At 41.0% G+C, this 15,494-nt stretch overlaps 1 protein-coding gene across 1 annotated transcript in view; it reads left to right on the top strand.

The window, feature by feature from the left end:
* Positions 1-15,494, top strand: part of cacng2a (calcium channel, voltage-dependent, gamma subunit 2a) — an 85,308-nt gene that overhangs the window by 64,349 nt on the left and 5,465 nt on the right. The window contains exon 3 of the mRNA XM_024272169.2: positions 15,256-15,396. Coding sequence (XP_024127937.1) covers positions 15,256-15,396 — 141 coding nt within the window. The remainder of the gene's footprint in view (positions 1-15,255; positions 15,397-15,494) is intronic.

The raw sequence follows: 15,494 nt of genomic DNA on the forward strand, positions 1-15,494 counted from the left end.
ATTTGCCCAAGTTAAGCCCATGCCCACTCGATACCCACATAGCCCACATTTTCCCCAATTGGGGCCCCCATAGCATTGCTGGCTGGGCATGTACCTGAAATATTGGCTAGACTCCAAAACAGCTTAAAAAACAAAATAAAAGCCTAAATTAGCAAAAGCAGCTAGCATGTACCTGAAATATTAGCTAAATGCCAAATTAGCCTAAAAAACTGAGGTTAGCCAAAACAGCTAGCATACACCATATCCCTTCATTATTTTCCTTTTTATAAGAAAAACTGGTCTTATGCGTTAATAACAAGAATTCTGCTGAAAATCTTCTGTGATTAGTTTGTACTTAATTTCCAAGCAGCACCACAAGTTTTCAGGAAAAAACGGTAAGCCTATAAGTAGTATTAACATTGAATATATAATAATGGAAAACAAACTGTAGCTTTGTATAAAGATATTGTTTATACCACTTTTTTTAAAACATTAAATTAAACTGATCTTGTAAATTCTGGCTTCAAAAGTTGAACAGCAAAGAGTTTTGTTTCCATGTAGATTCATATAAAAAGAGAAAGCGCACACACACCCGTGAGCACGATGTGTGTTTTTCTTATATTTGTGAGTGCACGTGTCCATCAGAGTCAGTGTACAGTATTGATCCTCAGCCCAGCAGTGAGCTGCCACCATTCATTCACAGTGCCCTGCAGGCAGGGAGTTCCAGTGTGTGAAAAAGTGAAAAGCAAAGATGAAATGACTCTTATTTTCTTTCCTGCGATATCGATTTTACAAACTTTATGTGTTTTTCAGCTCCTTCTTTGCTGGAGTTGATCTGAAAGTACGCGCTGGCATTGAGCGCTGAGCCGCCGTCACCCTGGGGCCTCGTGGCAGACTGGACGCTGGCCTGAGCTGGCTCTGGTGTCGCCCGATAAAATCAATGGGTCTGGGGTTGTAGGGCAGAGGCGGGAGGGGTGCAAAAACAACTGCTGAGAGCAGGAGATCACATGACCTGATCAGGTTGTGTGAAGAAATGTGAAAATGTTGGACGACGTCGGCCCTTCGCATGTTTTTAGCTTATACGACAACAAATAAATCCAGTTAAAAACAAGGTGAGCCGTTAAACGAAAGGTCAATCATTTCTGTCGGGGCTGACCGGCTGAAAGCCAGCCCACTTATTGTGTTTCTTGCTAAGAGAGAGTGAAGCTGCAGAACGGCTTGTAAAATAGAGCTGATGGAGTGTGCGCTCTTAATGAAGTGGGATTAGAGGACGAGCAGCCGTGCGCAGCTGTCACTGGGGTCCCATCTAAACACATTTACATGCACACATCCGAGCTCCAAAAGTCCCAGAACTGAGCGCTGTGCTGGAGAGCTTTCATCCCCAGGTAAGAAGAGACGGGAAAGTGGGAGGAGTCTGAGCAAAGGGACACCCAGCAGCAAATGAAGAAACTCTGAACACGATGTCCTGTTCAATAAATGACATCATCTGGAGATTTGTGAGGAGAAATCTGCTGTGAAGGTCACAGATGAAATACAAAATACAGTTTTAGTTTGTATTACAGATTCAGATGGTCTGATGCAGTTTATTTTTTGTTGTTGGAAACTATCAATCTGTTAGAAACATGTTTTTTTTTTTTTTTTGAAAATCTGTATTTAAAAAAAGAAAAAACCACTGGAGGCGTTTTTCAAAAGAGAGGAACTCTCATCGACTGTCATGTTTAAAATGTACAACGGTTCGATTAGGGCCAACACGACAATAAAAAAATAACACATTTACCAGAATAAAGTTGTAAAATTATGAGAAATAAAGTTAACTTTGCAAGAATAAAGTTATAAGAAAAAAAAGACAAAAAATGTATTATGAAAATGATGAGAAAAAAGTTGTAATTCTACAACAAAATAGTCATTTTGAGTAAAAAAAAAAGTAAAAAACGTACAAATATAATTATAAAACTATACAAAAAAAGTTGTAATCCGACAATAATAAAAGTGATTTTGATTAAAAAACAAAGTAAAAAATGTACCATAATAACATCGTAAAACTATGAGGAGAAAGGTTGTAATTCAATCGGAATAAAGTTATTTTGATTAAAAAACAAAAAGAGAACAATTTACGAGAATGAAGTTGAAAAAATTATTCGAGAAAAAAGTCATAATTCTCAAATTCTCAAAGTCATTTTGAAACTTTATTTCCCAAATAAAGTTGTAAATTTAGGGGAAAAAAATCTTCATTTTACGAGAATAGAAAAAAAAGTAAAAAAATCTGCCTACAAAAGTTGTCAAACTTTGAGAAAAAAGTTGTAATTCTACGAGAATAAACTCATTTTAATTAAAAAAACAAAAAGTAAAACATTTTCCCTCAATAGTATTGAGAAAAGTTTTAATTCTATGAGAAAAAAGTCATTTTAATTAAAAAACAAAAACACATTGATCAATTAATCAATTAATTGATCAACACATATACAATTATGTGCAAAAAAGTAATTCCACAAGAATAAAGTAGTAAATTTATAAGAAAAAAATCCGTAATTCTGCAAGAATAAAGTAATAATGAGAAAAAAGTAAAAGAAATTACGTGAAAAAAGTTGTCAAAATTTGAGAAAAAAGTCTTAATTCTATAATTGAAGAAATAATAAGGAAAAAAATTGAAAAAAAAATTACAAGAATAAAGTTGTAAAATGTTCAAAATGAACAAATGTTCCTATTGTTCATTTTGGTTCTTCAAAGCAACTGAAGGTTTGTGTCTGGAGGAGGTGGGTAGGTCCAGGTATTTTTGGTAGACCGCTTAATTTAACATGTTTACCTGGAATAATTTTAGAAACCTTAGAATTATGTATATTTTTTTTGCTGAAGAAAAAACATTCGGGCTTAGATGATCGTGGAGTATTTGTTGATTTATTTTTGCACATTCCAAACAATGGATCTGCCTCAGCGTCTCCGACGACTGCCCATGCCGTGTCACATACACACCGGGCATGTGATGCACGTTCAAGAACTGCATTTAGTGCATTCTAGCATATGGTGTTCACTGCTACCCAATACTAGAGGTTTGGAGCCAAATGTTGAGTTTTCTTTCACAGCTCTGTTGTGATTTATAAAAACAATTCCAGCCGCGCTCAAAGCACAGGTAGTTATATCTCCTTTTAATCTATGGCACTACCAAATCTGAGTCCCTGATCAGTCAAAGTTAATCTGATTTAGCTTTCATGCACGTTCAATGGACGCCCATTTTGTAGGTGGAGCCCAAAAACGGACCTAAAAAGTTGCCTGAGAGTTTTGAACAAGGAAGCTTGAAACGCACATTTATGCACACATTCATTTTTGTCGAGGCCTTTGTGAACGTAACATTAAAGTTGCTAACATAAATGCTGCTCTGAAAAACAGAAATTATTTTTTGATTCTTAACAAAAGACTAACAGGAAACAGAAGAAGATGAAAAAAAACAAAAAAAATCCTCAAATTACTAAAATGTTCTTAAATGTGACTTATTTTATTGTTGATTTTGTGTTATTTGTGAGGACAGTTTTAGGAGGAAAGCTGAGTTCGGTTGTCCATGACTTTTTCTTGCTGCGGTGGAGGTGGCAGCCAGGTGGTGGGACGGTAGGGTGGGGTACGTGCCTCTTCATCGTAATGAGGACGAAGCAAGGGCTCCATATTGAGGAGGAGGAGGAGGAGGAGGTGTGGAGGGGATTCATAAGCGTTTGTAGTATTAAATCAATGTGCCTGGGAGCTGAGGCACCTGATTAGCGTGACCCTGTCCTGCACATCAGCACATTCAGGGCTGGAGGAGGCTGATTAAGAGCCAATGCTAATTTCTACTCAACCCTGTCAATGAAGGATGGAGGGAAGAAGGGAGGACGGGGGTAAAGAAGTCAGAAAGAAGGAAAGGATGGAAATGGAAGCATCTCAATGAAGACTTTTGGCATGTTTCTGGACTTTTTAAGCATTAGTTTCAACTTACGGAGCTTGTTTGTTTGTACTGAAATGAATTAAGTCAAGTAAAGGACAAAAGTTTGCAAGAAAGGGTGAATAACGGTACATTTTTGTAATTTTCTGGTTCCAGCTCACACATTATTACATAAAAAAATTACAGACTTCCATAAATTCCTTAAATGCCTATACATGTATAGATGAAGGTAACACGTGGACAAAGGTCGCATGTGTAAATCGAGCAGGACGCGCTCCTCCTGAAACCGAGCCACCAGCCTGCATGGGTGTTGTGTCTCATTAAGTTGTTTGTCAGCCAGCACAGAGGAGTGCCAGCGCTCGGACACCAGCCTGAGCTGCAGTCGTGCCAATCAATACAGTACACACAGCATCCGCTCCCACCCTGTGTCTCTGCGAGCAGGTTGGCACGCATTCTGGCAGGACGGCAGGCATGGGCGGGGCTAACTGGCCTCCACCAGTCACCAAAAAGCCGGGCAAGAAGGAGGAACAGTTCAGGTTGCTGTTCTGCAATGGTGCATGTGAATTTGTGGGACTTAGTCTGGAGGAATCCCAGTTTGTCCAGAACCAATAAAGACATGTAAACTAGCTGTCACACTGAAAGAAGATTGATCTGAAGATCTAGACCGACTTTTTATTAAGTTAGATCCAACTCATTAGATCAGGGATAGGCAACTCCCGGTGTCACAAACAGGCAGGCGGCTGGATCCGAGTGCAGCAGGTTTATTTGGCACAGACAGGACAACAGGCCTAAACCACAGCTAAAAGACCACAAAGCTAAATCAGGGTCAGGCAGGGGTCAAGCACGAGCATGAGGGATCAGAGAACAACCAGAGTGGTCAGGGTCCAGGCGAGGGTCCAGGCGAGGGTCAGGGCAGGCAGCAGACGAAGCAGAAGATCAGGTCAGGTTGAGAACGCTCGGTGATGCAGGCAGAGTGACACAAACAAGACTTCACACTGAGCCAGGAAGTGCTAGAACTCTTGGAGACAGGGGACTGATTCATGACACCAGGCCTCAAGGGCCACATTCCTTCATGTTTTCCAACATACCAAGCTCTGGCATGATCCAATTGACTGGACACGCCTGAACCAGGTGGTCAGTCATGCAGACACTGTGGCCCTTGAGGCCTGGAGTTGATTACATGGATCTAAATCAGGGGTGTCCAATTCATCAATCGCAATTGACTGGTTGATTGCAAAGGAAGTGTGGGTAGATCACAGATCATAAAAAAAATGTTGCTTTCACCCAATCATCACCCTTCCTATGAAGTACGTCACTTGATTGACATGCAGAACGGCCAATCGAACATCCTCTGATACATACATCAGTTGTGCTGGCTGGGATGGAGCCTTGCTGGCTCCATATAGTTTGAATGTGGGCAGAGGTGGGCCCCAAATGGGTTTGTCCACAGTTGTTGTGGTGGCCCCACCTGTGTTTGCCCAAATTGGCATGAGTGGGGACTCAGTGGGCTGGCTGTGCTAGCCAGCCATCCGGTTGACTGCGTAGCAAGCTCCGATGACCAGGCTACAGTTGGAGCCACCGTGGAAAGTGCGAACAAACCAATTGGGGCCCATTTGGCCTCACTGGCTGGGATGCTTCACTAGCAGTTTTTCTTCCTCCCAAACTTCAGAAAGTTGTGGATGTAGCTGTCCTGAGATCAGTCACTCAAAGTGAACCAGGAATAGAACGTACACGGAACATTTCTGCGGTCGGCAAACTGTCGGCGCCGTTGACATGACGGCTACAAACACACGGGTCCAATTCAACAAGATGTTGAAAGAAGAATTACAAAGAAACTTTTATCATGTTGGAATCTTACATATTCACCTATACTTTTCAAAATAATCATCTGATTTACTTTAAAATCTGCTTTTCACAATAAGTCTGTGTTTCTTGATAGATAAATAATCATTCAATCATTGCATCTTTGCCGATTCTTGTCCAGGGTTCCCTTGGAAAAGAGTTTTTAAATCTCACTTTTCAAGATCGTTCGAAGCTGGTCGTTTCAAAGTATCTGGTTTGTTGAAATAGTGATCTGATCTAAACTTTCCTTTATTTTTCTGCATCACTAAACATTACAGTTGTCACTTAACTGCCTAAAAAACACTGAGGAAATTTAACGATAATCTTAATGTGACTAACTTCTTATTTTATGGCTTTGCAGAAACTTTGTCAAATCTCCTTGAAAGTTCTTTATTTTATGAAAAACTTTTAGCAGGTATAATATCACCGCTCAGCTTCTGTCCGTCTGTTTACCAGAGAAAACACACTGAAGGTTTTTATGGAAACAGATGTGTCAGTTGTCAAATGCGTCTTTTTTTCCAGTTATGATGAAATTTACTGAGTTTTTGAATTCATTTGGTGAAAATAAATTGCTAAACTCTCTGTACATGTTGAACACCCTAATCTAATACCATCTTAAATACTGATCATCTCTGCTGGATTCTGATCAGGAAAAATAAAAGCTTAAAGTGGGTCGGACAGTTTCTCTGCAACAACATTCCAAAACCTGAGAAATAGATGTATTGTGTTGCACTTCTGTCCTTGTAATGCTGCTGATGGCTTAGAGTTTCCCCAGTGGGATGAAAAAAGTCTCATCCCGTTGGGCAGGACACGAGGTTAAAGATCCACTCAGATGAAAACAGTTTTTAACATGTGCTGGTGGCATTTTTTTCTGATGATTCAGGACATAAATGAAGGAAATTCAGCTTAACGTTGTATTTCTAGGTATTTTTTTATTCAAATGAGCAAGGAACAGACGAACAAATGGATTTTGATAAAGATTGTATTATATATCACCGGCAACGCCTCAGGTGCTAAAGGGTTAACACTCATGCTGTAGTGCAGGGGTGTCAAACTCAATCGCACAAGGGGCCAAAATCCAAAACACACCTGAGGTCAAGGGCCGAACAGGATAAACATTTATTGAACACTCTAAAGCTACATTTTTAAAACTTAAAAACCATCACTTTTTAACATAATTATGAACTACATATATAGCATTACCTGTGGTAATGCTAGTGTGAATGCTGTAAGCTGAATAATGCCGCTGAAGATGCTGAAATTGATAGTTAAAAACGCTGAAGCTGATAGCTGAAATCCCTAAAGCTAATAACTGACAACGCTAAAGTTGATACCCATCTAAAATGTTAGCTACGTGCCAAAATCGCCTAAAAACTACAAAAACAAACATAGGTTAGCCAAAACAGCTAGCATGTAAAAAATAGCTAAGCTTCAAAGGAGCCTAAAAAACTAAAATAAATCCTAAATTAGCCAAAACAGCTAGCATAGAAAATTAGCCTAACTTCAAAATAGCCTAAATAATGTAAAAAAAAGCCTAAATTAGCCAAAACAGCTACAATGTGGCAGAAATATTAGCTAAACTCTACCGTCTTTGTCTTTTTATGTACATGCAATGCAAACAAAAAGACATAATCATAAACTTGCTTCTTCCATGTCAATACCTGAATACATTTATCCGACAAATGGCATGCATTTTTATTTATAGGTTTAAATGCCATATGAATAAGAAATATCTAGATTTTAGCATTTTTCGTGAAAGAATCGGACTGTATCGTATCACCAAAAAGTTAGTTGAATCCTTTACGTATCGATTCGTGGATCATGCATATCGAATCATGCGAGAGAGGATGATGCACACCCCTACAATTTTACAACAGAAAAAAATGTATAAGTAAGACTTTATACACAAAAATGTCCCTACAACATACAAATATAATCAAAATTAAAAATGCAAACTTCCAATTTAAGAAAAAGAAAAAACATCCAATGAATTTCAACAACAGAAAACAAAGCAATAAAGATTTTAAACGTTTTTGCACATGTGAATTTTTGGGATTCAGTCTGACTTTTCATAACGGGAGTTGATGGGAAAATGCTTCCTTTTGAGATCTGCCTCCAGTGGTCATTGAGAGAACTGCAACATTTGGTATTTTGGGCTTTTCTTCTAACCAAAGAAGCGAACATGGGAGCCGGTTATTAACTTGATCTGCTTTTACATGTAAAGTGCAAACAGGACGGAAACTTCGTCCAGTGTTCCAGGGTTCTGGATGTTGTGCTTCATCAAACCAAAGATGCACAACTCTGCAATATTGTGACCTCAACCCAAATGGTGAGAGTGAGCTCAGCGCTAATCACAGGCCTCCAGAGAGCCTCCTTTGATGCGGGCCCGAGCAAGGCCTCCACAAACACGAGGTCACCGCTGTCGTTAGCTGTTAGCACCAAGGTCAAAGCTTTCATTTAGGCGGTTGTTTCCCAGCAGAAAGCGCCTGACAGCCTTTTACCACGCAGTTTTACCGCTGCGTCCCAGGACCGGCGCCGCCTCAGCCACCCTCTGTCAAAATAATGTCACCCCGGCAGAGATAATCAGCGTTCAGCGGGGCTGCTTTGAACGCTGCGACGCTGTAACAGATGTACAGATAATGAGCATCGCAGCCGCGGTGAGAGAATAATATGTTAAAAACAATTCAGACCTGTCAAAAGTATGAACAAACTGAACATGAACGCACTCTCGTTGGAGAAGTAATCATTCTGACTCTAAATCAAGCCAAAATTAAACAAAAAAATATTTTTTTCTACATTTGTATCATTAATGTGGTGTGTATTTTTACTTTTTTAAAGGATTTTAGTTGTTTTAACCTTAATTAATGGATTTTTTCCTCTAGTAAGATAAAAATAATAGTTTTTCAACAACGCAAATGAGTTGCTGGTTTTTTAGCCATAATGTGACAGAGTCAGTCTTTCATAGACTGAATGTTTATCTTTTATAATGCGTGAACGGACCAATTGAAAGTATTTGACCTCCCGGCCTCGGAGGTTAGCTTGTTGCCTTGTCGTCTTAAAACATTTCCCATCCGCTGCAAGCAAAAAGCTGCTCAGCGGTGCCGCTATCCGAGCCTCATCAGACGATAAGTGAGCACTGACACAATCGGCACGAAAACTGAGTGCAGCCCGGCATGAAAGATCTGCAGGGACTTCAGCCTTTCCTTCCGAGGTAGAGCGTGGTCAGCCAAAGCCAGGGGCGCGTTGGCGCAGCAAACTGCATCCAGTAAAGGCACGCTGCATGGTGGAAGGTCACAGTGAAGGTCACAGTACTTTTTAATGCGCTGCTACACATGGAGGTCAATGCAGAGAGGCCTTCAGATCGGAGAACTGCAGGCTAGGAAATGCTCAAAACCATGCAAACAAGCCTCAGAAAGCAGCAGAATCACACTGCTGTCAGGGAGCTTTAAACACTTCAAAATTTAGTAAACTTAAACAAAAAAGTTCTGCCTTAAACTTAAGTTTCCAAGCAAAAAAAAACAAATTTTGTTCTGTTCTTTCACGAGCATTTTTGTGAACATTATTCATTATTAACAGTTGGATAAACTCGTCTAAAATATTATCTGAAAGCGTTTTAAAGTAGATGCTGCCAAAGATTTAATTTTTTGGATAAAGAAATCAGAAGAAATCATTGGATTTAGAGCAGGAGTGTCAAACGCAATCGCACAAGTGGTCAAAATCCAAAACACACCTGAGGTTGCAGGCCGAACAAGATAAACATTTATTGAACACTCTAAAACTACATTTTAAAACTTTAAAAACTAAACTTTTTATCGTAATTATGAACTAGATATATAGCATTACCTGCGATAATGCTAGTTTGAATGATGTAAGCTGAATTATGCTGCTGAAACTGAAATATTAGCTAAATGTCAAAGTAGCCTAAAAAACTTAAATAAAATCTTAAGTTAGCCAAAATAGCTAGCATGTAGCTGAAAAAATAGCTAAAAAAATCTTAGCAAATGCCAAAATAGTCCAAAAGGCTATCAGAATGCCAATTTTTAAAACTTTAAAACTATAACTTTTTGACATAATTATGAATAATAAAAAGGCAGGAATATTATTCCGGAATAAATCAACTTAAACCTTAAATAACTTTCAATATTTTACTCAAAATTATGCAAATTAGAAATGTAAAATCCTATAAAAACAATAAAATAAAATGATCCTGAGGGCCTGATAAAATTACCCGGAGGGCCGGATCCGGCCCCCGGGCCTCGACTTTCACACATGTCATTTAGAGCTTCATAAAATAATTCAGTTGTGTTTGCGAGATTGTAAGACTAAGCTGAGCTGCGTTACATTTTTCTCCAGCTGAGGCTTTTCCTAAAACTTTGAATCACCTTGAGACTTTGCTCCATTAATCAACCCAGTTGTCAACGATCAATACGTTTATCTGGCCTCTCTGGTCCTCTTTCTTTATTGTTTTTACTGCACTAAATGGAGCTGATGGATGGAAAGAAACCGCCGTGCCCTCTCCCACGTTTTTTTCGGTGTTGCATACCGCCGTGTCAATACTTTGAGGGGTTAACAGGACACAAGGCTTGGATGCTGGGATACATCGGGGGTTGTTGAAGAGCAGGAGAAGGGCACTGACACGCGGTCAAATCTTAGGACAACTTAATATTTAATCAAGCTCCTTTACTCGTAACCCTAAACGCCACAATTCCTCCCGGACGAGCGAGGAGAGGAAGAGGAGGCAGCGAGGCCGAGATGACACTCCATCCTTCAAACTCGTGCGCAAAGGCAGAGAGAGACGGTGAAAAATATCAGGAAGAGGACGTTCAGGTGGTGACAGACTGTGCGCAGAAGACGGAGAGACAGGTGAAAGACAAATGAGAGGGGCTGAATGGCAGCATTAAGGTCGTCACATAAACCGCAGCTTAATAGCCCTTCTGTGGAAGACAAGGTCAGAGGAGTCCATCGGCACATCATTATGCTATACAGGTGAGACAGAGACATCAGAGTCACATCAACACCATGTTACCTCCTGGGATTTAAAGCTGCTTCAGTCTGTGAGGGCCAACAGTCAGGGTGGCTGATGGGAAATCAGAGGAAAGACATCTCTGACTCTATGAACCAGATCATCTCCTTTAGAATTGATTAACTAAGCTACATCTAAACACACAAGATGTGTTTTTCATTAACAATAATCGTAAAAAAAAAAATGTTATTGGTTTGCCACCTTTCTTACAACTTTCTTACAACTCAAATTATCACGTTAATTGCGATTAATTAATTATAGACCAATTAGAGAGTTATTTTTCATTGTCATGTTCTCAAATACAACAAGCTGTTTATTTGCATGAACGTTTTTTTAAAGTTCAGCTGAAAACGTGTCTTGCATTGATCTCAGTGCTCGTCGTGGTATCGCTGTGTACGCGTCGCGTTGCTGCTGTGATGTCATCAGTGTGCGACTTTGTAGTTCTTCACAGAACTAACACATGCAAGACTAAAGCTATTTGTTTTGTGTTTTCGTGTTCGTTTTGTAAGCGATAATGCCCTTCGAAGTGTGAATTATCATATGTACGTGAACAGTCCTCCTAGAAAGTTGCTTCCGCACAGTGCTTTAATTTCTGATAATGCACACTTCGAAGGACATTATCCTGCTTACACTATGATCATTTACAAAATAAATTAATATTCAATCGATTTTTTAGTATTCTTGTTATTTTGCTGTGAAGGTGGAGACAGGGGGACGTTGTTGACATGCGAGCTGAAGGAGAAGATGACTACACATGTTATCACTAACATGTTTTTTAGTTTTTGGGGGAAGAGGGATGAATTATTTAACAGACCCAAACACTATAAATAAATGCACAATAATACTGAAACTTTTGTTCAAATGAGCTCCAACCCTGAAGAAAACACTGAAACGATGACGTGGTGAAGATTGGAATAAACTCGATTTGATGATGAGGAACTATATTCTAGAATAAATGAAAAAGTTCTAAAAAATTAATCATGACCCGGATGACTGAGGATCTACACCAACATGTATTCTGGATTAGACAATTTTATTTTAAATATTGGGTTAAGTAGAGCCCTTACAACAGCAATCACAGGAAGAGACATAAGGGACATTTTTATGACTTATTCCAAAAAAATGATCTTTGCCATCTGTCTTTTTTTAACGTTCATTCTAAGATAGAAGCCGCATAAGAATTACAAGCTCAAAAGCTTCATGAACTTGATCGTGTTTATTTCAGACCATCATAGAATAAAAACTCAAAGGGATTTTTCTGGATAGAAACAGTTCTGATACTGACGATATTCTTAAGAATTAACAGTTATATTTCAGAATGCATTTCATAATTTTTCATTCAGTCAAACATAAACTCCTCTTCATTTCCTTTTGTTCTAGGGGCGAATGCGAGTTCAGAAGCATTTTTCTTTATTCCTACTCAGTCTTCTCATCTGAAGGTCCCAAATGCCTTTTTTACGCCAATTAACGGATAACAAAACAGTTTAGAGGTTCCCGCAGTATGAAGCTTTTCAGGGATCTGAAAGAGCCTGAAGAATGATGTTCATGTGCGCCTCAGCTCTGCCTTCAAACATGCTGAAAAAGAGTCCTGAAAAAAACAGGCGCAAATACCATCCAAAGGGTTTGAGTTTGCACAGGCGCGCAGGAGAAGCTCCAGGAGAAAACAGTCCTCTACAAGGGGCACAACTAGTTTTAGGAGCGTAAAGATACTTTCACAGGCGAGCAGGAGATGTCACAGGAACGCAAGAATACTTTCACGAGCGCTGAGAATTTTGCGTGCGTGGAGTTTGTTTATTGCACACTTGAAGTATGTTCATGGTACGCATGGAGTAAGTTTATTGTGTGGGTGGACTACATTTATTCTGCGGGTGGAGTTTGTTTATTGTGCAGGTGGAGTTTGTTTATTGTGCGGGTGGAGTTTGTTTATTGTGTGGGTGGACTACATTTATTGTGCGGGTAGAGTTTGTTTATTGTGCGGGTGGAGTACGTTCATTGTGCGGATGGAGTACGTTCATTGTGCGGGTGGAGTACATTTATTGTGGGAGTGGAGTAAATTTCTTGTGCGGGTGGAGTACGTTTATTGTGCGGGTGGAGTAGATTCATTGCGCGGGTGGAGTGCATTCATTGTACGGGTGGAGTACACTAATTGTGCAGGTGGAGTACGTTTATTGTGCGGGTGGAGTACATTTATTGTGCGGGTGGAGTACATTTATTGTGCGGGTGGAGTACACTTATTGTGCAGGTGGAGTCGTTCATTGTGTGGGTGGAGTACATTTATTGTACGGGTGGAGTACACTAATTGTGCAGGTGGAGTACGTTTATTGTGCGGGTGGAGTACATTTATTGTGCGGGTGGAGTACATTTATTGTGCGGGTGGAGTACACTTATTGTGCAGGTGGAGTCGTTTATTGTGTGGGTGGAGTACATTTATTGTACGGGTGGAGGTCACTAATTGTGCAGGTGGAGTACGTTTATTGTGCGGGTGGAGTACGTTTATTGTGCGGGTGGAGTACATTTATTGTGCGGGTGGAGTCGTTTATTGTGCGGGTGGAGTATGTTTATTGTGGGAGTGTAGTACATTTATTGTGCGGGTGGAGTACATTTATTGTGCGGGTGAAGTACACTTATTGTGCAGGTGGAGTCGTTCATTGTGTGGGTGGAGTACATTTATTGTACGGGTGGAGTACACTAATTGTGCAGGTGGAGTACGTTTATTGTGCGGGTGGAGTACATTTCTTGTGCGGGTGGAGTCGTTCATTGTGTGGGTGGAGTACATTTATTGTACGGGTGGAGTACACTAATTGTGCAGGTGGAGTCGTTCATTGTGCGGGTGGAGTACATTTATTGTGCGGGTGGAGTCGTTTATTGTGCGGGTGGAGTATGTTTATTGTGGGAGTGTAGTACATTTCTTGTGCGGGTGTAGTACATTTATTGTGCGGGTGGAGTACATTTCTTGTGCGGGTGTAGTACATTTCTTGTGCGGGTGGAGTGCATTCATTGTGCGGGTGGAGTACGTTCATTGTTCGGGTGGAGTACACTAATTGTGCAGGTGGAGTGCGTTTATTGTGGGAGTGGAGTACATTTATTGTGCGGCTGAAGTACATGTCTTGTGCGGGTGTAGAACATTTATTGTGTGGGTGGAGTACATTTATTGTGCAGGTGGAGTACACTTATTGTGCAGGTGGAGTCGTTTATTGTGTGGGTGGAGTACATTTATTGTACGGGTGGAGGTCACTAATTGTGCAGGTGGAGTACGTTTATTGTGCGGGTGGAGTACGTTCATTGTGCGGGTGGAGTACATTTATTGTGCGGGTGGAGTCGTTTATTGTGCGGGTGGAGTATGTTCATTGTGCGGGTGGAGTACATTCATTGTGCGGGTGGAGTCGTTTATTGTGCGGGTGGAGTACGTTCATTGTGCGGGTGGAGTCATTTATTGTGCGGGTGGAGCATGTTCATTGTGCGGGTGGAGTACCTTTATTGTACGGGTGGAGTACGTTCATTGTGCGGGTGTAGCATTCTTTGCCCGCGGACAGTCCATCTATTGTGCCTGTGGAATGTTCGTTGTGTGCATAGACTTTGTTCATTGCGCACCTGGAGTACTTTATAGCACACATGGAGTACGACATCAGCTCGTTGGGGACTTTTGGCGGAAATTTAACGCCACACTTTTGTAGAAGTCCCACCTGTGGTAATCTTCTGCCTGTGAGCCCCTCAGGGTGACTTTTTCACCACATTAAAATCTTAAGGTGCTCAGAAACGAGAAAAAAAAACCACCGATCTTGAAGGGGTGGGGCATTGATGAATGGCAGCAGGTAGGCAGGCAGATGGGCCGCCAGGACCCCCGGCTGATCCCAGTGGAGGAGCAGGCAGCCAAGTTCAGAAGTAGCCACCCATCCCCGCGTCAGCACTTTGGGGAGAAACTGGGGAAAGTGCTGAGGCGGCAGCCACATGGGGAGAGGAGGTGAAGTGGTGAAAATTTAACCAGCCTGATGAAAGTTTAAGTGTGCATGTTAAACAGGAGAGCAGGAGATGAGGTGACTTTTTCCCCACTTTCTCGACTCTGATTTTACCCCGACCCTGCGGTGTGGCAGATCTGACCCTGGTTTTCCCCGAGCTGAAACATCACACCCCGCACTTCCATTTTCAGCTTCTTCTTGATAATTGGCTGTTTTGTTTCAAGGACAACCGCAGCATCCCGGGATTATATCCACGCTGAAACCTTGAGGTGCTTTTGCTGACTGGTTTTACTTGGAGCTTCAGTCAGTCAGTCACCTCTGTGGTCTGTGCAGCAGCTTTGGAACAGGAGAGTGAAGCGCTGTGATTACATAAGGTTGGGTAACAGGCTCACCGTGGGGTAACACGCTCACTAGACAGTGTTGATGGAGTCTTTCACAGGAATGATGGGGTGTTGATTAGGAAGCGCTTCACCCACGAGGACTCCATGTTCAATTCCATCTCTTAATGTCTTCCCGCTCTTGACTTGTGAATCCTTCTCTCCTTTCAGGTGCGGTGCGAGCCTCCAGCATCTTCCCCATCCTCAGCGTCATCCTGCTCTTCATGGGAGGCCTGTGTATAGCTGCCAGCGAGTTCTACAAGTCACGCCACAACATCATCCTCAGTGCAGGGATCTTCTTTGTGTCTGCAGGTGAGTCGAACTACATGACGGGATTTCAGAATAAAAGCTTGACCCACTTGTTGTTAACATATTCTTGTTCTGGTGATGGTGGACATACATGAAGAAAA

Source organism: Oryzias melastigma, linkage group LG8 (genome assembly GCF_002922805.2).
Source record: "Oryzias melastigma strain HK-1 linkage group LG8, ASM292280v2, whole genome shotgun sequence".
NCBI lineage: Eukaryota > Metazoa > Chordata > Actinopteri > Beloniformes > Adrianichthyidae > Oryzias > Oryzias melastigma.